The sequence below is a fragment of the Bubalus kerabau genome, chromosome 19 (assembly GCF_029407905.1).
Source record: "Bubalus kerabau isolate K-KA32 ecotype Philippines breed swamp buffalo chromosome 19, PCC_UOA_SB_1v2, whole genome shotgun sequence".
NCBI lineage: Eukaryota > Metazoa > Chordata > Mammalia > Artiodactyla > Bovidae > Bubalus > Bubalus kerabau.
Genome location: NC_073642.1, coordinates 23,743,770 through 23,770,834, shown reverse-complemented (window position 1 = coordinate 23,770,834; position 27,065 = coordinate 23,743,770). Strand labels below are relative to the sequence as shown.

At 42.3% G+C, this 27,065-nt stretch overlaps 1 protein-coding gene across 1 annotated transcript; it reads right to left on the bottom strand.

Annotated features, from left to right (window-relative positions):
* Positions 1 to 1,803: 1,803 nt before the first annotated feature.
* On the bottom strand, positions 1,804 to 20,035 carry WHAMM (WASP homolog associated with actin, golgi membranes and microtubules). The gene is made up of 10 exons (XM_055555531.1): positions 19,286 to 20,035; positions 16,295 to 16,468; positions 15,415 to 15,565; positions 13,411 to 13,580; positions 12,067 to 12,232; positions 9,299 to 9,486; positions 7,967 to 8,053; positions 7,629 to 7,724; positions 4,814 to 5,273; positions 1,804 to 2,576 (listed from the first exon to the last, which is right to left on the bottom strand). Exons 1-10 carry the CDS (start codon positions 19,892 to 19,894, stop codon positions 2,275 to 2,277), a joined length of 2,403 nt encoding a protein of 800 aa, XP_055411506.1. The 5' UTR covers positions 19,895 to 20,035; the 3' UTR covers positions 1,804 to 2,274.
* Between the last annotated feature and the right edge of the window lie 7,030 nt (positions 20,036 to 27,065).

Below are 27,065 nucleotides of genomic sequence, written 5' to 3'. Positions count from 1 at the left end.
TAAAATGTGTGGTGGGGGAAGGGGCGGTGGCGGGCAACAGCCAGGTCCTGAGGGCTTGGCACGCCACACCAAGGGGCAGCCTTTACCTGTGTGGGTAGGAGAGTGGAGAAGGACATCACAGGGAGCAGTGGAGACTGACTGATAGCACTCTGGAGGGTGGACTAGGGAGGTTTGAAGCCAGATAGTAGGAGACACTACTTGTCCCCCACTGTGACTCTGGATCCTCTGAGGCCAGTGTGTGTGTTCAGTTGCCAAGTCGTGTCTTGACTTTGCAACCCCATGGACTGTGGCATGCAAGGCCTCCCTGTCCCTCACCATCTCCTGGAGTTTGCCCAAGTTCATGTCCATTGAATTGGTGATGACATCCAGCCATCTCATCCTCTGCCACCCACTTCTCCTCCTGCCCTCCATCTTTCCCAGCATCAGGGTCTTTGCCAGTGAGTTGGTTCTTTGCATCAGGTGGCCAAAGTATTGGAGCTTCAGCTTCAGCATCAGTCATTTCAATGAGTATTCAGGGTTGAGGCCAGAGTCTGGACTTAATTCCCAGCTTGGCTGGAAGAAGCGGGGAAAAGGGAGAAAAATGAGGGAGAGAAGGTTCCAGAGAAGTTTTGATGCACTAAAGATGGTTGGGTGAGGAATTTTCTTTGGAGAACTCTGAAAAGGATTTTTTTTTTAAAGCTTCTCATTTTTGGCAGCCCTTAGAAAGCAAATTCTGAGAATTATCCAAGTCTGAATAAGCTCATTCGTGTCTCAAAATACTGAAATTACAATAATTAAAAATACTGAATTGCAAAATAAGCACAAGCAAAGTTCAACAGAGCTCTGATTTGGCCATTTTTAAAAATACCAAATTCTTTCTAGAGAAGAGTTTTGTGCTGAGGTTGGCCTGTCTCTGGTGGTGAAGGAGGCCAGGGACACAGCCACTGGGCCAGCTTCTGGGGCTTTTGACGGAAGCCCAGCCAGTAGCCAGCAAGATGCTACCTACACAGGAGTGTGGCCCCGTGCAGCACACACTCCTAAACCCTGCTGGGAACCTACAGGAAGGAAAGGGGACCTGTGTGTCAGGGGACCAGGGCCTGGGCCCAGGGAGAGGAGTGAGGCACCTTCATGCCCGGAAGCCGGATCTGGGCCTGCATCACTCACAGTCAGGGAAGGCAGGACCCCTGGCAGTGGCTGTGCACGGAGGTCAGGCTGTAGCTGCTGAAAAATCACCCAAGCCTCTCCCAGCTGTGCCGCCTGAGGCCCGTCAGAGTCAGCAAAGCAGCAGCTGTAGGTAGGAACAGTTTGGGTCTGTAAGAACTTCTCTGTGGAAACCAAGGAGGGTCAATTCATCTTGTTCTGAGAAAACCCAGGGTTGCCATGGCGAGAGTGACGCGATGAGGTTAGTGAAAAGAGTGGACTGCCTTGTATTGGTCTCTTCCCCTTTGCTACTTTTATTTATTTGGCTTCACTGGGTCTTAGTTGCAGCATGCAGGATCTTTAGTTACAGCATGCAAACTCTTAGTTGGGCATGTGGGATCTAGTTCCCTGACCAGGGACAGAATCCCGGGTCACCTGCATTGGGAGCAGCGAGTCTTAGCCACTAGACCATCAGGGAAGTCCCACTCCTTTGCTAATTTTAACACAAAGCAAGAAGGAGAAAAGATTCCAGCATGAGTGCCTGAGGAGAATGACACTATTCCCAACCCTTAGTATTTGCTTAAAAAAACATTCAATGTTTTTAATAAGATTTCAGCTAAACCTAGCCAAAGCAGGAACGGCTGTGTTAAGATACTCAGTTTCATTTCATGAGTGACACAGAGGCATTATAAATAGTTCTTTATTATGAGTTTATATTGTGCTTGATACACGAAATACATTTCATTTAAAATATTTAAAATAAGTATTGCTTATAAGCAATTTACTCTGATTATTGTTAAAATAATGTCCACATTCAAACCTTTCAATCCCAGCAAACCACTGCACACGCTTGGTCAGCAGTGCTTTCTACAGTAGCAGTGTAAACTTTTTTCAGAATAAGGGAATGATTCTAGGTTATCTGTGGTGAACAGTGATTACTGTTTCTCATGCCACCAGTGCTCACCGTGGGTTCTCAGATGTGCAAGAGGCACCACATGTCTCCTTCCTTCCCTGACTTGAAGAGCCACAGTGTTAAATGAAGCTGCAGCATCACACACCATGCCCTAGCTGATCTTCTGGGGTGTTGTGCAGCCTGTCTACCAGTACCCCATCACACGCTGTATCAGAACAGGCCTTGGGCCCTGGGAGAGGAGCCTAATGATCCCAGTCGTGGGGGCCCAGCTCATCGCCTTCCTCCCCCTCTTCCTCAGAGTCAGCAGACACCCTCTTGATTCTCTGCAGCGCTGCCTTGATGCTCTTCTCCAGGTCGCTGGTGGGTTTACTGCTGGGGCTCGGGCCAGGGGCAGGGTGGACCTTCTTCAGTTTGACCCCCTGCCTTATGGCAGCCAGAATGTGCTCGTTGACTGAGGCTCGGGGAGGGGGCAAAGCGGGCGCCTGCACCTTCTGGGGAGGGGCCCTGCCATGCCTTAGGGAGGCCAGCACTTCATCCATCGACCCTGAAATTGAGTAAACAAAGCAAGGAGTCAAGGAATCATACTTTTTCTCCCCAAAGTGCCAAGACGATTTTGTACTTGTTAAAGGTGTCAAGTCACCCATCAGTTAAGCCATGATTTAAACAAATGGTCATCATCCCATTAGACAAATGCTCTGAGCATCTGCTAGGATATCTGCTATCTGCTAGTATTGGCTCCCTGTTTGAATCCAGGATAGTCTCATCGTAATATTTTACCTTAACCACTGATTTTCCACTACTACTTCAAATCCATAGCAACTCCCAGGCACAGTTGAAAGTCACCATACCTCCTGGTTAGCACGGCTGTTTCTGAAGACACAGGTGTTATCACCTTTTCAGGTGTCTCTGAAGATAGTTATGAACAGCTGGGGTGTTTTAGTCCGACCCAGCATGCATTGATAGCTCTGACATTCTGTCTCCTCCATTTCCTTTCCCACTTAAAAATCTTTTGACTGTACCCCGCTGTAATTCTCCAACTTCAGTCTTGGATATTAGTCAGTGATTACTTGTTCTGTGACACTGAAGTGAGTGGGTTTCCACACACAAAAAGGCTTAAAGGAAAACCTCAATCAGTGAACCCAGAGCGGGTGGTTCTGGCATGTCTCTGTATATAGTGTGTTTTAATTCCACCTACATTATCCTGAGGTAACTTAATGTGCTCTCTACTTTCAAGGGTGTGAAATGCTGTCAAAACACATATTAGATCAGAGTTTCAAAGCCTTGATGAGGAGAAGCTATTTTTCACTCTTGGCACCTTGAGCCCCCTGTGGTGGGTAAAATCTTTTACCACTTGCTGGAAGGGTGTGACTGTGGCCATTAATTTAGGGATCTTCCATGTGAGACTTCAAGGTCATTTCTAGTTCAGAACTGAAAAGCTATGCCATGGCTAACAAAACACCTTGGATCTTAACCTATAACTTGTTATTCCACTTCCCTTCTAGGAGTAATAAGACAGACTTGCACCATCGAGGGCATTTTATGGTGTTAACTCACACTTCCTTATGCTTTCAGTGCAGTGAGGCAGTGTGTGTGTTACGAGTCAGGTCAGGAAACAATGTGTGCACATGTGTTCAGCAGGTAGTCATATCTGACTCTGCAGCTCTATGGACTGCAGCCCACAGTCCATAGGCCTTCCCAGGCAAGAATACTGGAGTGGGCTGCCATTTCCTCCTCCAGGGTACCTTCCTAACCCAGGGATTGAACCCGGGTCTCCCACATTACAGACAGATTCTTCACCACTGAGCCACCAGGGAATCCCTGGTCAGGAATGAGGCACCCCCACAAAGACCTGCCGTGGCCTATTTCTTGTCCAGGCCCGTGAGCTCTCACTTTCATTTACCACAGTGTTGCAGCAAAGCCCATGGAAATGGGCCATCTGGTCTCCACTTAGTAGTGTGGCCATTTTCATTTGTACCTGGTTCTAGGTACAGTGAAACCTTAAACTCAGAATGACCAGAATACACATTAACCAGAGCCACAGTTGGAACTGTTATATAATTCCCATCATCTGTCCTAGTCCCCTTGTATTTGACCACTTCATTTTACAAAGATTTCCCACAGTAAGGTTTCTCTAACCACCACTCAGAGACTACAAGAACAGCCCTCCATAGTCTAAAATTTCTACAAGGTAATTCCAAACCAATATTCTGCTTAAGATGTAACAATTTAATTCCATGAAGGACTCACAGATGCAACAGTGAGCTTAATTCAAAGCGACACTGAAACATGTGGCAGAAATCAAACACTGATGTCTTAAGAACCTGAGAAGGGACTTCCCTAGTGGTCCAGTGGCTACAACTCTGAGCTCCCAATGCAGGGGGCCCACGTTCAAACCCTGGTCAGGGAACTAGATCCCACATGGCACAACTGAAAGTTTGTATGCTATAACTAAGAAGATGCCACATGCTGCAACTCAGTCCTGGCTCAGCCAAATAAATAAATTAAAAAAAAAAAAAGAACCTGAGACAGGTTGATTCTTGAACAGCCTCAGAGATCCCAAGTCATGTGACCATTAATTGTATAGAGATGTTTCTTCGATTTAGGCTCAGATTTAGGCTCTGCTAATTTTGCAATAAAAGAGACAAGGTAACACATACTAGAATATTTTAAGATTGTAGAGCGTTATGAAAAAGATTTTGAATTGAAGATGATGGCTGCTAAAGCTGGAACTCTGTAACCACTTAACCACCCCAGGTGAGTGGGGACAGTTGGGAAGATTACCTGGGCCACTAAAACTGTTTGCAGGACCACGTGGGTTCTCAGTGGGTGATTCACACACTAATGGAAGTGGCTGATCATCTTTCACTGAAGTCCCGAAGCGTAAATTCCGATGATTTGCAGGTTGAGAAGGGAGGGGCAGCGGTGGTGGTGGGGGAGGAGGTGGCGGGGGAGGCGGCGGTGGCGGCGGCGGCGGCAGTTCCTCACTTGACGTGGAATGTGTTTGGTCACCAGTTGGAACCAAAGTTGGGACAGGGCTGTCTCCAGCACAGTCTTCACGCTCAGGGGTTTTCACAGTACTGACTTCAGACAAGGGAGCACTTCTGGTTTTCCTAGAGGATGGATGGATCACGGCTGTCATCTGAGAAGTCGGCGAGGGTGTCTGCTTGGGTAGTCCATTTGGCAGGTCTGGAGTCACAGGCTGTGAGGGAGAGCTCTTTAGGACAGGCTGGCCTGGACATCTCTGAAAATGAAAAACCATTGTGAGAAACTGGCTACCATCACAAACCATCAAAATGCTAGAGCTTTCTATAAAGGAAACCCAAAGACTTTCTTTGTATGGATCATTCTAATTCACAAAGCAGCTGCTTCTCACTCTGCACAGCCACCCTTGCTACTAAATCTATATATTGAGGAACAAACATTTGTATGCTTTCATATAATACTTTTCTCTGTAATAAAGATATGAAAGGATACACACAGATGAAAACACTCATCCTATTTTTAGTATGAAAGATCAGAAAACAAATATAAACAAAAGACAGTTAGCTAAAAAAATTATGGTGAGTTTAACATATCAGGCAGCCATGAAAAATCATAAATAGTACAAAGTCTGTGAAACATCTTTAAAAAAAATGCAGATGATATGGTGTGCAATGTATAACCATGTAAAAAACAGATCTATGAAAAATACCAGCAGTGTGGACCTCCAAGTGACAGTTAAAACAGGTATTACAGATGTTTCTCTAATGTTTAGACTTAGAGTAAATTTTATAATTTAAAAATATTAATTAAAGAAGTTGTAGTCTCACAGGTATAGTTTGCTCAAGAAAAACCTCACCTTACAAAGAACTAATCTTGAGGGGTGTACACCTCCATGGACCAAAAAAACTGAAACTTTCACCAATTTAAGGTCAACTTGTTCCAGTTTGTTGGTGGATTCTTTCACCTTCATACCATGTAAATGTGAAAATCAGGGCTCTGACTAGTTCAGGGTCATGGAGCTGGACTTGGATCCCTTGAATCCCCTCCTGCACAGTGACTCTGCTGTGCTCATCAGTACCCTCTGGAATATGGATGAGCTTTGAAAACATTATGCTGAGAGACCACTCACCATAAAGGACCACTTATATGAAATGTCCACCGTAGGTAAATCCATAGAGACAGAAAGCAGATTAATAGTTGCCCAGACCCAGGGAGGCAGCAGGGAATGACGGCTACTGGATATGAGATTCTTTTGGGAACAGTAAAGATGTTCCCGACTGACTGTGGTGGTGGCTACACAACTCTGTGAATAGAGTAAGGCCTTAAATGGAAGAACCGTATAGTGTGCAACCTCCATGAATAAAGCTGCTTTAAAAAAAGATAATGAGCATGAATGTAAATGCCTAGCACAGTGCCTGCTACACAGCAGGGATCAGAGTAGAAAGTGTATCAGGGACCTCCCTGGTGCTCCTGCAGTTAAGAATCCACCTTCCAATGCAGGGAACGTGGATTTGATCCCTAGTCTAGGAACTAAGATCCCACATGCCTGGGGCAACTAAGCCCACGCATGGCAACTAGAGAGGTCAACTCACCACAGCAAAGACACAGTGCAGTCAAACTTCAAAAAAGAGAGAAGATGAAGTTGTAAAATATGATGTATTCACTCTGGTGGCCCCTGTTTTTCTTGTTGGTATTGCACCACGCATCTTCAGTACCTCATCCCAGACTTATGTCTGGGAGTGGGTGGTTTTCTCTTTTGGGTCATTATGAGGGTATATGACGAGAAAAGGTTTGCGCTTTATGTTCAACAAGTTTAACGTTACTTAAGTATCTATTTACTTAAAAAAAAAAAAAAACCTATTCACTTTTGAAGAAAAGAATTTATTGGAGTATAGTTGCTTTACAATGTTAAGTTTCTGCTAACTGCAAAGTGAATCGGCTTTACGTATACATACATCCCCTCTTTTTTGGATTTCCTCCCCATTTTGGTCACCACAGAGCACTCAGAGGAGTTCACTGTGCTATACCGTAGTTTCTCGTGAGTTTTCTATTTTATATACAGTATCAATAGTGTATATATGTCAGTCCCAATCTCCCAGTTCTTCCCACACCCCCTTGGTATCCACGTTTGTTCTCCCTGTCTCTTAAACCTGTTCACTTTTAACAGGTCACTTAACTAATGTCACAATGTTTCCTCAACCAAATTTTAAAGCCTTCTTTATTATAAATGAGGAAAAGCCAGCTAGAGCTGAGGGCAATTTAACTATTTTGGGTTTTCCCTGCCATTTAACAGCAGGGTAAGTGGCAAGGTCAAAAACATCTTGATATTTCTAATACTTTTGTTTTTTATTTATAGACTACAAATCATGGCATTTGGGGAACATTTTAGGTCCCAAATCATCTGTCCCTATTACTTCATATTTTTCTCCTCGGGCAGGTGATCTTCATTTATTTTTCCAGAAAACACAGGAGAAGCGAGGATTTATAGAACTCACCTCAGGATGGGGAACACATGTATACCTGTGGCGGATTCATTTTGATATTTGGCAAAACTAATACAATTATGTAAAGTTTAAAAATAAAATAAAATTAAAAAAAAAAAAAAAGAACTCACCTCTTTAAATGCTCTTAATCGTTGTAGGGTTTTTTGGCGTTCTTGGTTTATCCATTCTCTTTTCTTTTGTTCCTCCTCTTTTTTCTTGTCTCTTTTCTATATTTATAAAAACACATATCTGTAAGCTTCCCAAAAGTCTTGAGAGACTGTAACCTAACATTCTTGCCACCCCCCGCCCACTGCCATGTCCGTACCACCACCCCCACCCCGGCTGCAGGGCCACACTGCACCAGGCCCTCAGGATCCAGGCTGACCAGGCAGTGGGGCTCCACTTTGCACAAACTGAAGCCCATGGGTCACATTATGCAAACATAAAACATTTTTCTTCGACCACTCACCCTCTGAACACTGTGGTGTTGATGAGAATATTTTATTCTTTCTTCAGCCTGTTGCAATCTGAGTCGATGATTTTCTTTGCATTGATCCTAGGGGAATAATGTAATTTCACTGATCTGTTTTTTAACTTGGTTATAAATTGAACACTGCATGGCTTTTAATATTACCATGGGGTGGCATAAAAGGTCGAAAGAAAAAAAGCACTGCATTTGGGCTGCAGTATAAGACATTTATTCATAGGAGTTACGGTGTGATTCAGTACATCTGCCTCCTCCTCGGTCACGTGACATGGGCTGATTGGCTGCTTACGGAAATCCCTTGTTCCTGGTCAGGAACGTCATGGCTGGGATGCAGTGCTTTCAGAGATGAAAAAGCAAGTCCTCCATCCAAGTAGAAATGAGAGGACATACAGGAGCCCCACATCCTTAAGTGGGAAGTGTCCTGAGGATCTGTTTCAGTGCAATTGTTATAAACACATTTCCCACTAACGTTCTAAATATTTCCAAACATACCTATATAACACATCCAAGCTACTTTCCAAACATACCTACATAACACATCCAATCTATAATATCTGAACAATTATATTAAAAACTATATCATCTGGGAATTCCCTGGTGGTCCAGTGGTTAAGAGTCTGATTTCCCAACACAAGGGACACAAGTTCAGTCCCTGGTCCGGGAAGATCCCACAGGCCCCGGGGGAACTAGGCCCGAACACCACAGCTACTGTGCCTGTGCTCTCGAGTCTGTGCTCCACAACAAGAGAAGCCCCCATTCACCACAACTAGGGGAAGCCCACTCAGCAATGAAGACTCAGTGCCACCAAAAATAAGTAAATAAATAACTTTAAAAAAAAACTGTATCTCAAGTATGCTTACCCCTTCTTAGTATGTTACCTTTTTATGTAATCACAGAGTTTTTAAAAATTAAGAAAAAAAATCACTCACCAATTATAAGGACTGAAATAAGCCGAATATTGTCTGACTGACATTTTATAATCAATTTAAAATAAAATTAATTTTATCATTTATTATAGCTTCTTAGACGTTTCTACCTACTGTGATTTTTAAAAATGCCTATGTATGTCATAGACATTCAATCAATAGTTGTTGAAAGACTTAATTAAAATCTAAAGATGGTTAAATCCAAAAGGAAAAAAGAATCTTTTTAAGGAAAAAAAAAACTGTAGTGTATTTTAATTGTAGCCACTGATATCTACATAAACACACATAAAATGAATCATTCATAAAAGCCTTATTTTCAAACCTATCTTTTGTAAAAGAAGAAATCCCCCAAAGCCGTGAGACAAGAAGGCCGCCCGGGCGCACCCACCTTTCTGTTCCTGAGACGGGCTCTCCTGGCACAGATGCTGCCCCGCTTTGACTCCAGCTGCTGGCACTGCCGGCTGAGCACTCCCACCTCCAGCTGCTTCCCTTCCTGGAGCCCCATTACACCATCCATGACCATAAGTTCCTCTGGGCTTTCACACGGGTCATAGTAGATCACTTCATCCTGTTTATCTAGAAGCATATTAATGATTTTTAAAAACATATTTTATTAAAAATAATGCATACTTTTTTTCTTTTGGCTGCACTGGGTCCTCTGCACAGGCTTTTTCTAGTTGCAGAGAGTGGGGCTACTCTCTAGTTGCAGTGCACGGGCTTCTCACTGCAGTGGTTTCTCTTTGCAGAGCACAGGCTCTAGGGCACTCGGGCTCAGCAGTTGTGGTGCGCAGGTTTAGTTGCTCCGCGGCATCTTCTCAGATCAGGGATCGAACCCGTGTCTCCTGCATTGACAGGTGGATTCTTTACCACTGAGCCACCAGAGAAGCCATGCATACTTTTTTTAATGTAAGGATAGTTAAAGGTTCTTACAATTAACAGGTATATATATGTGTCTGTGTATACACACACACATGCAACTTACATAGATACATGTATCAATAAAGATAATTAGAGAAACTTTTCCATGTGATAGAAATACAGTTTTAATGGCAACACAGTATTCTCGAATTTAAGCACTCTCTGTTCTTAGAATGTCACAATGTTCCATTATTATCATTTCCACTGTGATGAACATCTTTGAATATAAATCTTTGTATACATTTTTTATTACTTCCTTTGCAGATGAATATTTAAGGCTCCTGATCACTGTTGTCAAATCACCCTCCTCCAGAAAGGGAACATATGTTCTACCAGCAGTATGTCATTAAGGTGCCTTAATGATATTTAATCTTAATTATGTACTGATTTTTTAAAAATACATGCTGACTGTAACAAACTCAAGTCCTACAGAAGTACATAAAAATACAAAGTAAAATTTTCCTCTTTCCTCACCAAATCTTTGTCCTTTTACTCCCAGAGGAAAATATGAATAGTTTGGCATGCATCCTTCCAGATTAACCTTTTTCTAACAGAACTTCTTCCTAAATATGTAAAGTGCTTATAACATGAACCTAAAGTTTTTGAATACCTAGGATTAAATTAAATGTTCAGGATCTATATGAAGAAAATAACTAAACTTGGAGGAACTTTAGGGAAAAAAACAGACTGGAGTAAATGGAGAGACATACCATGTTCTTGGATGGGAAGATTCAAAATTGAAAAGACGATAATTCTTCCCAAATTAATCTCTAATGTTAACTGCAGTCCCAATAAAAATTCCGAGTTTTTTGGGGTTTTTGCTTTGAGCTTGTCAAAATGATTCTAAAGTTCATCTGGAAGAATAAAGGAGTGATAAGGAGTCAGAAAATTTTTGGAAAAGTAGATTAATGAGGGAAGGATTTGCTTTACGTAATAATAGGAACAGCATGGTACCAGCTACCAGGAGCCATTCACAAATCAGTGAAAGAAAATAACAGTTCATAAATAGATCAAAACAAGTATGATAATCCTGGATATGGGACAGGTGACAAGTCAAAGCAACAGGGGAAATGTTTTTAAAATCAGTGAGTGGGACTGCTAAGAATTTGGAGGGGAAAGTTTATATTGCTACCCCACATCAAAATAAACTTCATCTGGATTAAAGAGCCAAGTGTTTTTAAAAGCAAAATCATACAAATACTAAAAACAAAAGTAAATACCTGTGTAATATTGGGATAAAGGACTTACAGCACCAAAGCAGAAAGACTGAGAGAGGTGACTTCATAAAGATTAAATATTCCGAAAAGGCAAATGACAGAGCAATGATTTGCAACATATGACAGATAATAAAGTAACATCTCTAATACAGAAAGGGAATATTCCAAAGAAAAATGGGCAAAGACCATGAATAGGCAGTAAATAAAAACAAATGACCAGTAAACATACAAAATTGTGTTCAACATCACTTGTAAATGAAATAAATGAAAATTAGAAGATGCCATTTTTTCCCCCATCACATAGGCAAAGAATTTAAATGAATAAGTACAGGGAAACATTTTCATCATCAGCTGATAGGAGCATCATTAAGTAGAATGAAATTTAGAAATTAGAAAATAATAGTGGTTTGGGAAAATGTATATCAAATGATTGTTATAGTGTTGTTTTAACAATTAAGTGTCAAAATGTAAAACGTACACTGTTCTTGACCTGATTCCGTCTTTAGAAATTTATCCCAAGGAAAGAATGTCCTATACACAGAGACATATGTAAAGGAAGGTTCTTCACTACATTGTTCACAACAGTGAAAAGCGGATATCCCAGTATATCTATTTAATGGAATACTATGCAGCCATTAAAATTTTTTGATGATTTTATAACTTTTTGAAATGGAAAGATGACTATTATATATTAAATGAAAAAGAGGTTCCTGAACAGAATATGCAGTTTCGGTTTAAGAAATTGATAGATATTTCTAAACATTAGCATATAAAAAAGGCTACAAAACTACAGAGTCTACAAAGTATCTCTAGATGATGGAACTGGAGTAAAAATAGTTTCCCTTTGTTTTGCTGTGTGTTTACCAATGAACATATTATTTCAGTAACAAAAATACTGAAGGGAAACTGTATTAGAAAATTTCAGTATACAATATACAAGAAATAATTGATAATATGGTCTGTATTTCCTTGAATGTGTAATTTAAACATACCAAGATATACATTGAAATATAAATTTTACCTTTTATAAGTCTTTTAATGGAGTCCAACTGTGTAACAAGCAGTATTTCTTCATATTTTAATATCTCAAATTTAACCTCGTATAATTCTAATTGAATTTCATAATATTGTATTTCTAAGTCATCTACGATGTTTATTTTTTTTTCTTGTTCTTGAAGATCTTCCATCTTGTTTTCATGAAAAAGATAAGAGCAAGTTAAAATAATTAGGACATTAAAAGCAAACTTTACAAGCATCTGAGTTATTTTCTATTCTGTGAAAGTGAAAGTATTAGTTGCTCAACTGTGTTCAACTCTTTGGGATCCCATGGACTGTAGCCTGTGAGGCTCCTTGTCCCTGGATTCTCCAGATAAGAATACTGGAGTGGGTTGCCATTCCTTCTCTGCTCAGTATCAAATATGAAAAAAGCAAAGAGAGAAGAGACACTTTTCCATTTCACTTAGTGGGATAAAAATGCCTTCTTCAGCGTTGATCACAAATACTTTACCTCATCTCTGAAACACATGAAAACATTTAGGTTTTGAGAAAATAAATGACAATGAAGTATTCACAGATGTTTTCTGCTTTAAAGTCATAATGTTATAAGAAATAAAATTGACTATGGTCCTAAGACGAAGCACCTCTTTAATTATTCTAAAATTGTGCTGAAAACATGGCTTGACTGATTTTCAAGTATATTACCTACTTTGGTTCTGAGGTCAATGTGATCAAGTGACTGCGACAATATAATATTTCAAAAACATTTTAACTGAAACTTCACGGCCAAACTTCCAGTCTCTAAATTCTGAAAAGACCCTGATGCTGGGAAAGATTGAGGGCAGGAAGAGGAGGGGGTGACAGAGGATGAGACGGTCGGATGGCATCACCAACTTCAGTGGACATGAGTTTAAGCAAACTCCAGAAGATGATGAATGACAGGGAAGCTAGGTGTGCTGCAGTCCATGGGGTTGCAAAGAGTTGGAACGACTTAGTGACTGGACAGTAACAAAAGAAGATGGTACTGGGGACTTCCCTCGTGGTCCAGTGGCAAAGACTCTCTGCTTGCAATGCAGAGCGCCTGCATTCAATCCCTACTCAGGGAACTAGATCCCACATGCCACAGCTAAGAGTTCCCATGCTGCAAATAAAGATCCTACGTGCCGCAAGGAAGATCAGAGATCCCGTGAACCACAACTAAGACCCGGTACAACCCAATAAATAAATAAAATGGTGAAACTTACAAACAATTTTTAAATAAAAAAAACTTTTTTAAGATAAAAAAGATGGTGTTGGAACAAGTGAGCAAGGATGCTACCTAAAATAAAAGTGTATTTGTAAAACAAAGCTTCACTTATGTTTGTCTTACCTTGCCCCGAATTTCAGCTCTTCTGTGATTTAAACACAGCTCTTTGGCTCTCATGAGTTGTACAGTCTCCCGGGCTAACATCAGCTTGAGTTTTTCCAATCTGGGAGTTGCTGTGGCCCAGGCAGCCTGGCCGAATCTCTTCTCATCCTGCGCCATCTGTTTCTTCATTCCTGTTGGATTGTAATTAATAAAATAAAACTTAAGTACAACTCACAATAAAAAAAGAAACTTTTTAAAAAAGGAAAAATTCATCCTGAATGAATTCTGTTTATTGCCTTCTATGTTACCTGCAAAACATCCCTTTCAAAAGAAAACTTGTATTTTAGTGATTTTTTTATTGTCACAAAAATAATACATGGCTATTTAGTATAAAATTTTAGATAAATTCATTTAAAAAAAGAAAATCATGAATCTCACTTAAAACAATTGCTTCTTACATCTTGGTGCAAATACTTCTGGGCTGTTTCTGTGTCTAACTAGACTAATAGGAAGATACAGTTTGACCAAAACAAACCACCAACCCCCCTCCCCACACCCAGGATATCATTCTGCTTTATATCTTGTTTATTCCACTTACTGTATCACAGAATTCTTGCTATTCATAAAAATTGTTATAGAGAATCATGCTTAATAGCTACATAGTATTCCACTTTATGAATGTACTATAATTTAACAAACTGATAGATAATAAGTTGTTGCTATTTGCAGCTACTATCAACAATGACTGAAGATTAGACAAAAGTACCTCAACCCAGGGACTTCCCTACCAGTCTAGTGGTTAAGACTCTGCACTTCCACCTCAGTGATATGGCCAAAAAAACCCAATAAACAGAAAGTACTTCACCCAGCCTACAGGACCATCTGGTCTTGTCCCTGCCTGTCTGCCAGCATTCTCTCACACCACATTCTCTGTACAGGCAGACCACAGAGGTAGTTCAGGTTCAGTTCCCAACCAACACAGTAAAGTGAATACCACAATAAGCAAGTCGGATTTCTTGTCTCCCACTGCATACAAGAACATTAAAAGCAAACTTTGGTCTAGTAAGTGTGCAGGAGCCTATGTCTTTAAAAAAAATGTACAAACCTTAATTTAAAAAACTTTATTACTAAAAAGTGCTAACCATCATCTGAGCTTTGAGCTGTAATCTTTTTGGCATAGGAACATCAAATATCACTCATCACAGATCACCATAACAAAATGTAAAAGTTTGAAAATTACCAAAATGTGACTGACAGAGACACAAAGTGGAGCAAATGCTGTAGGAAAAACAGTAGTTGCTATTCTTAAAATTTATTTATTTTTATCTTTTGACTGCACCACATGGCATGTGAGATCTAGTTCCCCAACCAGGAATCGAACCTGCACACCCCCCTGCACTGGCAGCACAGAATCTTAACCACTGGCGCACCAGGGAGGTCCCAGCACTTGCTATTTTATAACAGACTTGCTCAATGTAGGACTATCACAAACCTTCAATCTGTAAAAATCATACTATCTGTGAAGTGGGGTAAGATACAGTGCCACGAAATGAGCAATGAGATGAGGTGTGTCCGTGTTGTGCTCCAGCCCATGGCTTCCTCATTCTTGTCAAGCTCCCTCAGACCAGAGGGCCTTTGTAAACGCTACTGCTGCCTGGAACACCCTTCCATCAATTTTCTGCTCTCTCCACTCCCATTTAGCCTTCAGATAGGAGAGCAAATGCCACTTCTCAGAGGCCTTCTGTGACCACTCTGACTGAGCCTCATTTTTCTCTCCTAGGCTCTCAGCACCCCATGTTTCTCTTCCTCATATGGCTTGTTGCCACTGCCATTTTCCATGTGTTTGAATGAATATATAATAAAGATTTCTCTTCCCTCATCTGACTTTACAGTGTCTATGCTTATCCTTATAGTGAATCCTCAGTACCTAGAAAATACAGAATCTGGTGCTTAAGAGGCACTCAAGTGTTTTCTGAGTACAAAGAAAATTACATGTATCTTAATATAGCATTTTAAAATTATTACCTGCTAATGCTTCTACCGTTTTTTCAAAATAATTCACTGTAATATCTTGAATAGAGACTATAGCTTCTTCAGCCTGTCTGGTCCATTCTTGGGCTTCCTTCTGCAGGGCAACTATCCTTTTAGGACCTAGATCATCTTCATCCAAGGACTTCTACAGAAAGAAGGGAAAGTTGTATCAGTAAGAGAGAAGAATCATGTAGAACCATTAGAAAATCGAAAGGAAACTGGTCATGTGGATTATTTAAACTACTTTTATTACTACTACTTAGTCAATTAAATTTCATTCACTCATCAGTTCCTTACTGAGTATAAATAAGGCTCTAAGTGCAGCATTCTCTGGAAGACAAAGGGATACTCTGGAGCATAAAGGAAAAAATATCCTACTTTACTTTGTACTACTCAAATAACTTTTTCTAGAAGGGAATACTGTCAAGCTGTGTTTCTCTGATAATAATAATATATATTGTTTGGAGACCCCTGGTGGTCCAGTGGCTCACCTGCCAATCCCAGGGACACTGGTTTTATCCCTGGTCTGAGAAGATCCCACATGCTATGGGGCAACTAAGCCCGTGCATCACAACTACCTAGCCCATGCTCTGGAGCCCACAAGCCACAAGAGAAGCCCACACACCACAACTGGAGAGTAGGCCCCGCTCACCTCAACTAGACAAAGTCCATGCGTGGCCCAGCACAGCCAAAAATAAATAAATACATTTTTTAAATGTCTTCATCTTTAAATCTATTTAAAAAATAAATTCGATGTATCTACAATATTATCGAAACACAGGGTGAACCCAAAGTGGAAACACAGATTGAATCATAAATGCAACTAAAGAAACAGTATGTCATAAACAGTAAGTCTGATAAAGTAAAAACGTACCAAAATAGCAAGCTTACATGAAGTTGCAAGTTCTCGCATGTCCCTGAATGGCTGCAGTAAATACTGAAAGAACATGGTTGTCGCAGTAACTAATTCCTGGTACGCTTCATCTTCCTCTCGATATACATTCATTAATGCTACCATGGTGTTGGCTTTTTCATGCCCTTGAAGCAACTAGAAGGCAAAATGTAAATAAAGTTCAAGTATGGACAGTATAAGATCATACCAAACCAATAGAGCTAAAGAAATCTGAATGTTCCTAACATTAACGCATCAATTTAAAATAGTGATTAAACATGAAAATGCTATTGTCCTCCAACCAAAATGCCCAGTAAGAATGGTTAAATAAATCATGGTACATCCATAGTAGAAATATTATTATTGTAATCATTTATTCAGCACTGTGCTTTTGAAGACCAGTACTGTAATCTGGGCACTTTTATAATAATAAATGGGAAATAGAGGAGGATGTAGAGTTGAAAATTTATGTCCTAAGTATGTAGTACATGTACTAAGGACTCAGAGAAAAGGGCCTGAGAGAGGATATTTCTCCATTACTTTTTTGACCATAAAGGTATTGTAAGAATGCACTCCTTTTTTAAAACTGCTAAGGGACTTCTCTGGTGGTCCAGTGGTTAAGACTGCATTTCCACTGCAGGCGGCCTAGGTTCAATCTCTGATCAGGGAACTAAGACCCTACATGCCGTGTGATGCAATCAAAACAAACAAAAACAAAGAGACAAACTGATAAGGACATACAGATGATTCCAGGTACTTCTCCAGCACATTGACTCTTAATTCCCCCAGGTTAGTATTCCCACCAATTCCCCAGCAGAGTAGACTCATTCACAGCATCACAAATGGGGCTGTAGCCTCTGAAGAATGCTTCTGAGGCAGGGCAAGAAATAAATCGAACACTTATAATCTAGAAAAACTCATTTGGTAAGAAACTAATTTACTGCCCAGGAGAAGAGAAATAAAAATCAATTAGTAGTATAAACTCCGCATGCCCACCCCTCGGTCAGTACATCCTTAAATTCTTCTATTTCCTTCCCTCTGTTAAGGATAAAGTGATCTATGTTCAGTAGTCATTTTATCCAGGTGACAAAAGTAGGATTATGCCCTCCCTCAAAAAAAAAAAGCAAAAGTTTCCCTCAAGAAAATTAAAACACGTGAAAAAGTAAACTTAAGACAATGATTTTTTCAGCCTTATTTCTTAAGACTATTCAGACTTCAAAACATTCAGTTTCACTTTCTGTATTCTAGCAATGTTAGTAACTGGCCTAATTCTAGAATCAATTGCTTTCCTGTTCTAAATATGAGCTGAGTACTAAAATTATTACATGCACTTCCATGGATGCAGTGTATTTCATATTTAAGCCCTCACCCCACCCACATGTTCCAGGTAAACGGGTGAACTATACCAGTGTCAACAGCTCGCTTAACAGTATGAACTATACTAGTGCCATAATACCTCTGAATGAACTCAAACTTGGATAAAGTGTATATAACTTTTACAATAGTAACATATGTTAGTTTAGGGGAAAACCACTTCTATGAGAAACCAGGTGTCTGAAAAATAAGTGATTCAACATGGTAAAGCTGAAGATCAAAGGCTAACTAGCCTGAAACTGCCCTGTAGTTTCCTCATATTATCAAGTGAAATAAACCTATGAGAAGTGGGTGTATAAAAAGCTCATTCTATATTTAGCTTGAGAGAACATAAGATTTTGGAATGTGGCTAAATTGTTCTTACACCTCCCCTTCCTCAAATGAATACAGAGAAAAATCATTCTGATTAAGAACGACCTAAAGTGAGAAAGAAATGGCAACCCACTCCAGTGTTCTTGCCTAGAGAATCCCAGGGACGGGGGAGCTGCCGTCTATGGGGTCGCACAGAGTCGGACACGACTGAAGCGACTTAGCAGCAGCAGCAGCAAAGTGAGAAAGGGCTTCCCTGGTGGTGCGGTGGTAAAGAATCCGTCTGCAATGCAGGAGACGCAGGTTTGATCCCTGGGTGGGGAAGATCCCCTGGAGAAGGGAATAACGAACCACTCCAGTATTCTTGCCTGGGAAATCCCATGGACAGAGGAGCCTGGTGGGCTACAGTCAATGGGGTCAGACACGACTTAGCGACTAAAACAATAAATAGAAAGGGCAGGCAAGAGGCATGTCCGGGTGTAGCACAGAGAACTCAGTCTTGCCTTAAGAATAGTCAATTCGTTGTGGATATATAAGCCATGTTTTCCTCTTAAACCCTTTTTTGAATCCCCTTCAGTTCTGAAAACTTAGCGCTCAAAAAATGAACTGTTCAATCACTCTAACAACCTCTTTCAAGCTTAAAATTGCTTTCCTATTGCTGCTGTTCCAAACTGATGAATACAGCTCGTATCCTATAGGCTTTCCACTGGACCAAGTTTGTTTTGTTTTGTTGGCCACACTGTGCATGCGGGGTCTTGGAAGCCAGTGCCCCCTCGCAGTGCAAAACGGGGAGTCCTTTCCTTGGACCACCAAGGAAATCTCCTCACCAAGTCTTTCTTACCTCAAAAGCCTGGGTCCTAGAAGCTCCTTCATCCTCTAACACATCTTGTCTCCCTTATGGGGCTTCCCCTCATACACGGGAACCTGCTTTTGTTTACATTCAGTCCTTGTTATCACTTCCTACACTCATAGGATGTTTCTAGTTTCTCTTTCAGTATTCTCTGGCATTTCCGGTCACAACAGCCTGCTCCACCAATACCTCCAGGGGAAAGGTTAAAGAGCCTACTCTGGCTCTGAACTGCGAATAAACTTTAACTCAGTCCTCTCGCCAGGCCCCGTGCGAGTTCCTCGGGAAGTCCCCTCGCTGCTGTCCGACAAGTGATGCCACCTGCGAGGCTGCGCGCCCTTCCCGCGCATCAGGCAGATAACCGGAAGACCCCACTCTCGCACTCGTCCCTCCCCAGGCAAAGGAACACGTAAAAGACCTGCGTGGGGCCGGCGGGAGCGTACCTGGTGCAGCCGCGCGCTCGCCTCGTCGCGCCGCGCGCGCAGGGCTCGCTCCCGGAATTCTCGCGTGCTCTCGCAGTCGGCCGCGCAGCGCTGGCCTGGGAAGAGCGCATCGCGCACCGCCGCGCCGCCGCAGCAGTCGGCCGCCTGGCCGAGGTAGCGTTCTAGCTGCCTGCACAGCTCCTGCAGCGCCGCCTCGCCCGGGACCGCGGGCGCCGGCCACACCAGCGTCCACAGCCCAAGCCCTAGGCCCCAGACCCCGCCGCCGCCCACGTCTAGCTCCGGCGGCAACCGCGGGAAGCAGGGCTCGAGCGGCGGCCACAGCGCTGCCAGCTGCCGGTGCGCGCCGCGGAGCCCGGCGGCCGAGAGCAGGCCCGCCCAACTGGGCGGGGGCGCGGCAGCCTCGGGCTCGGGAGCGGGTTCGGGCCCCGGCTGGCTCCCCTCGCGCCACCGCCGCCGCTGCGCCGTGCGGTCGTGACAAGTCACGGCGAACTTGCCCTCCACATCATTCCAGGCCACCAGGAAGCGCAGCTGGTGCCGCTCGGGCTCGGCGAAGAGGTCCTCGCGGACCGGCACCCAGCCCTCCAAGCTGTCGGGCTGCTCGTCCTCCATGGCCGCCAGCGGTCAGCGCCCGGAGGGCTCGGCTCTCCCGAGCCTGGTCTCCTCGCATCAGAAGCCGCTGCACAGTCCGGACGGCGTCATTTTTCGCTGAACTGGAATCGGCGTCAGCACCCCAACCACCGCCACCCTTGGCACTTTTGATTGGCTGTCTGCTGCCTGGGAGGTTCCAACAACGCTTCCGCGATTGGTTGGATGATAGATGGGCGGGTTTGCGACAACCAATGAAATGGTCAGGAGGTCGCCGCTCCGAGTCAATCAATGTCGCAACCTCGCCCGGATCCTGGGATTACCACTCTTGCCTCACCTTTTCCACCTATGTACACACTGATATTGAAAAAATATTTGTTAAACGAACTAGTTGTTGTCTTAGCCTCCTACACTAAACTGTGAGCCTCTTGAGAACGGAAAACCGGTTGACTTGGTCTTCTATCATCAGGGCCCTAGTGAATACATCGTTCCTGAGCTCAAGAATGGTGAGGTAAAACATTAAACTTAATAGTTACTTGTTGAGGGCGTAAGTGCCAGGCACTAGGTAGAAGCCACAAGTTTGTTGGTATCATTCAGCAAGCTTTTATGTAATGTATAATGTTTTGGGAGGCTGCGCACGAAGGGGGCATGCCCCCCCAAAAAAGAAAAAAGATACCTCCATCTTCAAATCCTTCCGGCTCCCAACCAACATGTTTAAATACAATCCATGTTCTAACTTGTCATTTTAGAGATAAGGAAACTGAGATCCAGAAAAGAAACTTTTCTTAAGATACCCAGACACTCAGGCAATTCAGACGCTTCAGACCACCTGGCTATTGAAGACCTGTTTAAGGAGATGGGGTGATGTACTTTCAGGTGGGGATGGAGTGTGGTTGGAGCTGAACCTGTTCATACAACAAGGAATAAGGCAGCACTGGTCTCTATCTAGGAAATGTACAGTGTAGATGGAAATACAGTATGTGTCAGCTCCCATCCTGCGAGAGCTGCTAGAGTGGTAGTGGGGTTGCAGGACAGAGGGGGAGGAACAAGAAGCTCGGGGAGCAGGGAAGAAGCCTGGGTCTGGTTCTTGGATTCCTAACAGCTGCTCTGGTTGTCATTTGGAGAGAGAACCTTTTAGCTGAAGTGATTTATTTTCCCTCAAACTAGTTTTTAATGTATCACGTTAGCTAATATGATTTACTTACAATTCAGGTCTGTTTCTTCTAAGGGATTCTTAACCGCAGTAGCAGATATAATGGTCATCTGAGTTAAATTCACCCATTCAAGTCCATTTTAGTTCACTGATTCCTAAAATGTCGATGTTCACTCTTGCCGTCTCCTTTTTGACCACTTCCAATTTGCCTTGATTCATGGACCTAATATTCCAGGTTCATATGCAATATTGCTCTTTATAGCATCGGACTTTACTTTCATCACCAGTCACATCCACAGCTAGGTATTGTTTTTCCTTTGGCTCCATCTCTTCATTCTTTCTGGAGTTATTTCTCCATTGATTTCCAGTAGCATATTGGACAGCTACCGACCTGGGGAGTACATCTTTCAGTGTCCTATCTTTTTGCCTTTTCATACTGTTCATGGGGTTGTCATTGCAAGAATACTGAAGTGGTTTGCCATTCCCTTCTCCAGTGGACCACATTTTATCAGAACTCTCCACCAAAAGTCCCTTAGAAGAAATGGAGTAGCCATGATAGTCAACAAAGGAGTCCAAAATGCAGTACTTGGATGCAGTCTCAAAAATGACGGAATGATCTCTGTTCGTTTCCAAGGCAAACCATTCAATATCACAGTAATCAAGTCTATTCCCTGACCAGCAATACTGAAGAAGCTGAAGTTGAAGGGTTCTATGAAGACCTACAAGACCTTCTAGAATTAACACCCAAAAAAGATGTCATTTTCATTTATAGGGGACTGGAATGCAAAAGTAAAAAGTCAAGAGATACCTGGAGTAACAGGCAATTTGGCCTTGGAGTACAAAATGAAGCAGGTCAAAGACTTACAGAATTTTGCAAAGAGAATGCACTGGTCATAGCAAACACCCTCTTCCAACAACACAAGAGAAGACTCTACACATGGACATCACCAGATGGTCAATATCTAAATCCAGTTGATTATTTTCTTTGCAGCCAAAGGTGGAGAAGCTCTATATAGTCAGCAAAAACAAGACCAGGAGCTGACTGTGACTCTGATCATGAACTTCTTATTGCCAAATTCAGACTTAAAATGAAGAAAGTAGGGAAAACCACTAGACCATCCAGGTATGACCTAAATCAAATCCCTTACAATTATACAGTGAAAGTGACAAATAGATTCAAGGGATTAAATCTGATAGACAGTGCCTGAAGAACTATGGACGGAGGTTTGTGACATTGTGCCAGAGGCAATGATCAAGACCATCCCCAAGAAAAAGAAATGCAAAAAGGCAAAATGGTTGTCTGAGGAGGCCTTCCAAATAGCTGGGAAAAGAAGAGAAGCTAAAGGCAAAGGAGAGAGGGAAAGATATACCCATCTGAATGCAGAGTTCCAAAGAATAGCAAGGAGAGATAAGAAAGCCTTCCTCAGTGATCAATGTAAAGAAATAGAGGAAAACAATAGAATGGGAAAGACTAGAGATCTCTTCAAGAAAATTAGAGATACCAAGGGAATATGTCATGCAAAGATAGGCACAATGAAGGACAGAAATGGTATGGACCTAACAGAAGCATAAAATATTAAGAAGTGGCAAGAATACACAGAAGAACTATACAAAAAAGGTCTTCATGACCCAGATAACCATGATGGTATGATCACTCACCTAAAGCCAGACATCCTGGAATGTGAAGTCAAGTGGGCCTTAGGAAGTATCACTATAAACAAAGCTAGTGGAGGTGATGGAATTCCAGTTGAGCTATTTCAAATCCTAAAAGACGATGATTTGAAAGTGCTGCACTCAATATGCCAGCAAATCTGGAAAATTCAGCAATGGCCACAGGACTGGAAAAGATCAGTTTTCATTCCAATCCCAAAGAAAGGCAATGCCAAAGAATGTTCAAGCTACCACACAATTGCACTTGTCTCACATGCTAGTAAAGTAATGCTCAAAATTCTCCAAGCCAGGCTTCAACAATACGTGAATTCTGAAATTCCAGATGTTCAAGCTGAATTTAGAAAAGGCAGAGGAACCAGAGATCAAATTGCCAGTGTCCATTGGATCATAGAAAAAGCAAGAGAGTTCCAGAAAAACATCTTAGTCAGTTCAGTCGCTCAGTTGTGTCCAACTCTTTGCGGCCCCATGGACTGCAGCACGCCAGGCCTACCTGTCCATCACCAACTCCCGAGTTTACTCAAACTCATGTCCATTGAGTCAGTGATGCCATTCCAAACATCTCATCCTCTATCGTCCCCTTCTCCTCTTGCCTTCAATCTTTCCCAGCATCAGGGTCTTTTCCAATGAGTCAGCTTTTCACATCAAGTGGGCAAAGGAGTATGTCAAAGCTGTGTATTGTCACCCTGCTTATTTAACTTATATGCAGAGTACATCATGCTAGATGCTGGGCTGGATGAAACACAAGCCAGAATCAAGATTGCCAGGAGAAATATCAATAACCTCAGATATGCAGATGACACCACCCTTATGGCAGAAAGTGAAGAAGAACTAAAGAGCCTCTTGATGAAAGTGAAAGAGGGGAGTGAAAAAGTTGGCTTAAAACTCAGCATTCAGAAAACTAAGGTCATGGCATCTGGTCCCATAATTTCATGGCAAATAGATGGGGAAACAATGGAAACAGTGACAGACTTTATTTTGGGGGGCTCCAAAATCACTCCAGATGGTGATTGCAGCCATGAAATTAAAAGGTGCTTGATCCTTGGAAGAAAAGCTATGATCAACCTAGACAGCATATTAAAAAGCAGAGACATTACTTTACCAACAAAGGTCTATCTAGTCAAAGCTATGGTTTTTCCAGTAGTCATGTATGGATGTGAGAATTGGATCATAAAGAAGGCTGAGCGCCAAAGATTGATACTTTTGAACTGTGGTGTTGGAGAAGACTCTTGAGAGTCCCTTGGACAGCAAGGAAATCCAACCAGTCAATCCTAAAGGGAATCAGTCCTAAATATTCTTTGGAAGGACTGATGTTGAAGCTGAAACTCCAATACTTTGGCCCCGTGATGCAAAGAGCTGACTCATTTGAAAAGACCCTGATTCTGGGAAAGATTGAAGGCAGGAGAAGGGGACGACAGAGGATGAGATGGTTGAATGGTATCACCGATTCAATGGACATGAGTTTGAGTAAGCTCCGGGAGTAGTGATGGACAGGGAAGCATGGTATCCTGGGATCACAATAAACTGTGGAAAATGCTGAAAGAGATAGGAATACCAGACCACCTGATCTGCCTGTTGAGAAATTTGTATGCAGGTCAGGAAGCAACAGTTAGAACTGGACATGGAACAACAGACTGGTTTCAAATAGGAAAAGGAGTTTGTCAAGGCTGTATATTGTCACCCTGTTTATTTAACTTATATGCAGAGTACATCATGAGAAATGCTGGACTGGAAGAAACACAAACTGGAATCAAGATTGCCAGGAGAAATATCAATAACCTCAGATATGTAGATGACACCACCCTTATGGCAGAAAGTGAAGAGGAACTCAAAAGCCTCTTGATGAAAGTGAAAGTGGAGAGTGAAAAAGTTGGCTTAAAGCTCAACATTCAGAAAACTAAGATCATGGCATCCGGTCCCATCAATTCATGGGAAGTAGATGGGGAAACAGTGGAAACAGTGTCAGACTTTATTTTTCTGGGCTTCAAAATCACTACAGATGGTGACTGCAGCCATGAAATTAAAAGAGGCTTACTCCTTGGAAGGAAAGTTATGACCAACCTAGATAGCATATTCAAAAGCAGAGACAGTACTTTGCCAACAAAGGTCCGTCTAGTCAAGGCTATGGTTTTTCCTGTGGTCATGTATGGATGTGAGAGTTGGACTGTGAAGAAGGCCGAGCGCCGAAGAATTGATGCTTTTGAACTGTGGTGTTGGAGAAGACTCTTGAGAGTCCCTTGGACTGCAAGGAGATCCAACCAGTCCATTCTGAAGGAGATCAGCCCTGGGATTTCTTTGGAAGGACTGATGCTGAGGCTGAAACTCCAGTACTTTGGCCACCTCCTGCAAAGAGTTGACTCATTGGAAAAGACTCTGATGCTGGGAAGGATTGGGGGCAGAAGGAGAAGGGGACGACAGAGGATGAGATGGCTGGATGGCATCACTGACTCAATGGACTTGAGTCTGAGTGAACTCCAGGAGTTGGTGATGGACAGGGAGGCCTGGCGTGCTGCGATTCATGGGGTTGCAAAGAGTTGGACACAACTGAGCGACTGATCTGATCTGATCTGATGGGGTCACAAAGAGTTGGACATGACTGAATGACTGAACTGAACTGAACTAGTCTGTTTTAATATCTTTTTGTATATTCTTTTAAAAAATAATTTAGTTAATTTACTTGTTGGCAGTGCTGAGTCTTAATTGCTGAGCGGACTTTTTGTCTAGTTGCAATGAGCAGGGGCTACTCTCTAGTTGCGGCACCCTGGTTTTTCACTGTGGTGGCTTCTCTTTTTGCAGAGGACTGGCTCTAGGGCAAGCGGGCTTCAGTAGTTGTTTCACATGGGCTCAGTAGTTGTGGCTCCCAGGCTCTGGAGCACAGACTCAATAGTTTTGCTGCATGGGTTTAGTGGCTCTGTGGCAAGTGCCATCTTCCCAGATCAGGGACCAAACCTGTGTCTCCTGCATTGGCAGGCGAATTCTTGACCACTGAGCCACCAGGGAAGCCCGTGTATATTCTTTATAGAATGTCTTTTAACTGTATTTTTTATATTATTTTATCATTTCTATTAGTCTTTCTAAATTCTTTGCTTTTTCAAAATGAAATTAGCAGGCTTTCTATAATTTTTATTTCATGTGAGGGGAATAAATGTATATATTCTTAGAAAAAATATGGATAAGTATACACCAAACCTAATAATTGTTGTTACCAGGATGTATGACTGGTTTGCTGCTGCTGCTAAGTCACTTCAGTCATGTCCGACTCTGTGCGACTCCATAGACGGCAGCCCACGAGGCTCCCCCGTCCCTGGGATTCTCCAGGCAAGAACACTGGAGTGGGTTGCCATTGCCTTCTCTAACGCATGAAACTGAAAAGTGAAAGTGAAGCTGCTCAGTCATGTCTGACTCCTATCGATCCCATGGACTGCAGCCTACCAGGCTCCTCCGTCCATGGGATTTTCCAGGCAAGAGTACTGGAGTGAGTTGCCATTGCCTTCTCCTATGACTGGTTTACATTCACTTTATTTTTTAGTTCTTTTGTAGTATTTGCTTTTTTCTAAGTCAAACACTATATACTATTTAAAACAGGAAATAAAGACTTTTTAAAAGTAGCACATGGTAAATATAATTATTATAAAATGGACACATCAGAGATAAAAAGATAAAAGTAATATAACTCAGAAGACGTAAACCTAGCTTTCACTTTGTGTGTGTGTATATATATTTATTCAGTTCAGTCACTCAGTCATGTCCACCTCTTTGCGAACCCATGGACTGCAGCACACCAGGCTTCCCTGTCCATCACCAAATCGTGGAGCTTGTCATTGAGTCGGTAATGCCGTCCAACCGTCTCATCCTCTGTCGTCCCCTTCTCCTCCTGCCTTCATCTTTCCCAGCATCAGGGTCTTTTCCAATAAGTCAGTTCTTTGCATCAGGTGGTTTTATACTGTAATAATATTTTGCATGCTGCTGCTAAGTCGCTTCAGTCATGTCCGACTCTGTGCAATCCCATATTCAGCAGCCCATTAGGCTCCTCTGTCCCTGGGATTCTCCAGGCAAGAATACTGGAGTGGGTTGCCATTTCCTTCTCCAATGCATGAAAGTGAAAAGTGAAAGTGAAGTCGCTTAGTTGTGCCCTACTCTTAGCGACCCCATGGACTGCAGCCTACCAGGCTCCTCCGTCCATGGGATTTTCCAGGCAAGAGTACTGGAGTGGGTTGCCATTGCCTTCTCCAAATATTTTGCGTACTCTTTTTTAATTTATTTTTTTAATTGAAGGATAACTGCTTTACAGAATTTTGTAGTTTTCTGTCATACATCAATAAGAATCAGCCATAGGTACACCCCTGTCTCTAATATTTTGCATTGTCTTTCTAC

Coding starts and splice junctions, on each gene's coding strand:
- WHAMM (XM_055555531.1), bottom strand. CDS start 19,894: ATGGAGGACGAGCAGCCCGACAGCTTGGAGGGCTGGGTGCCGGTCCGC. Junction 12,233..13,410: donor GAGCTGAAATTCGGGGCAAG/GTAAGACAAACA, acceptor CATGAAAACAAG/ATGGAAGATCTTCAAGAACA. Junction 7,725..7,966: donor AACACCACAGTGTTCAGAGG/GTGAGTGGTCGA, acceptor TTATAAATATAG/AAAAGAGACAAGAAAAAAGA.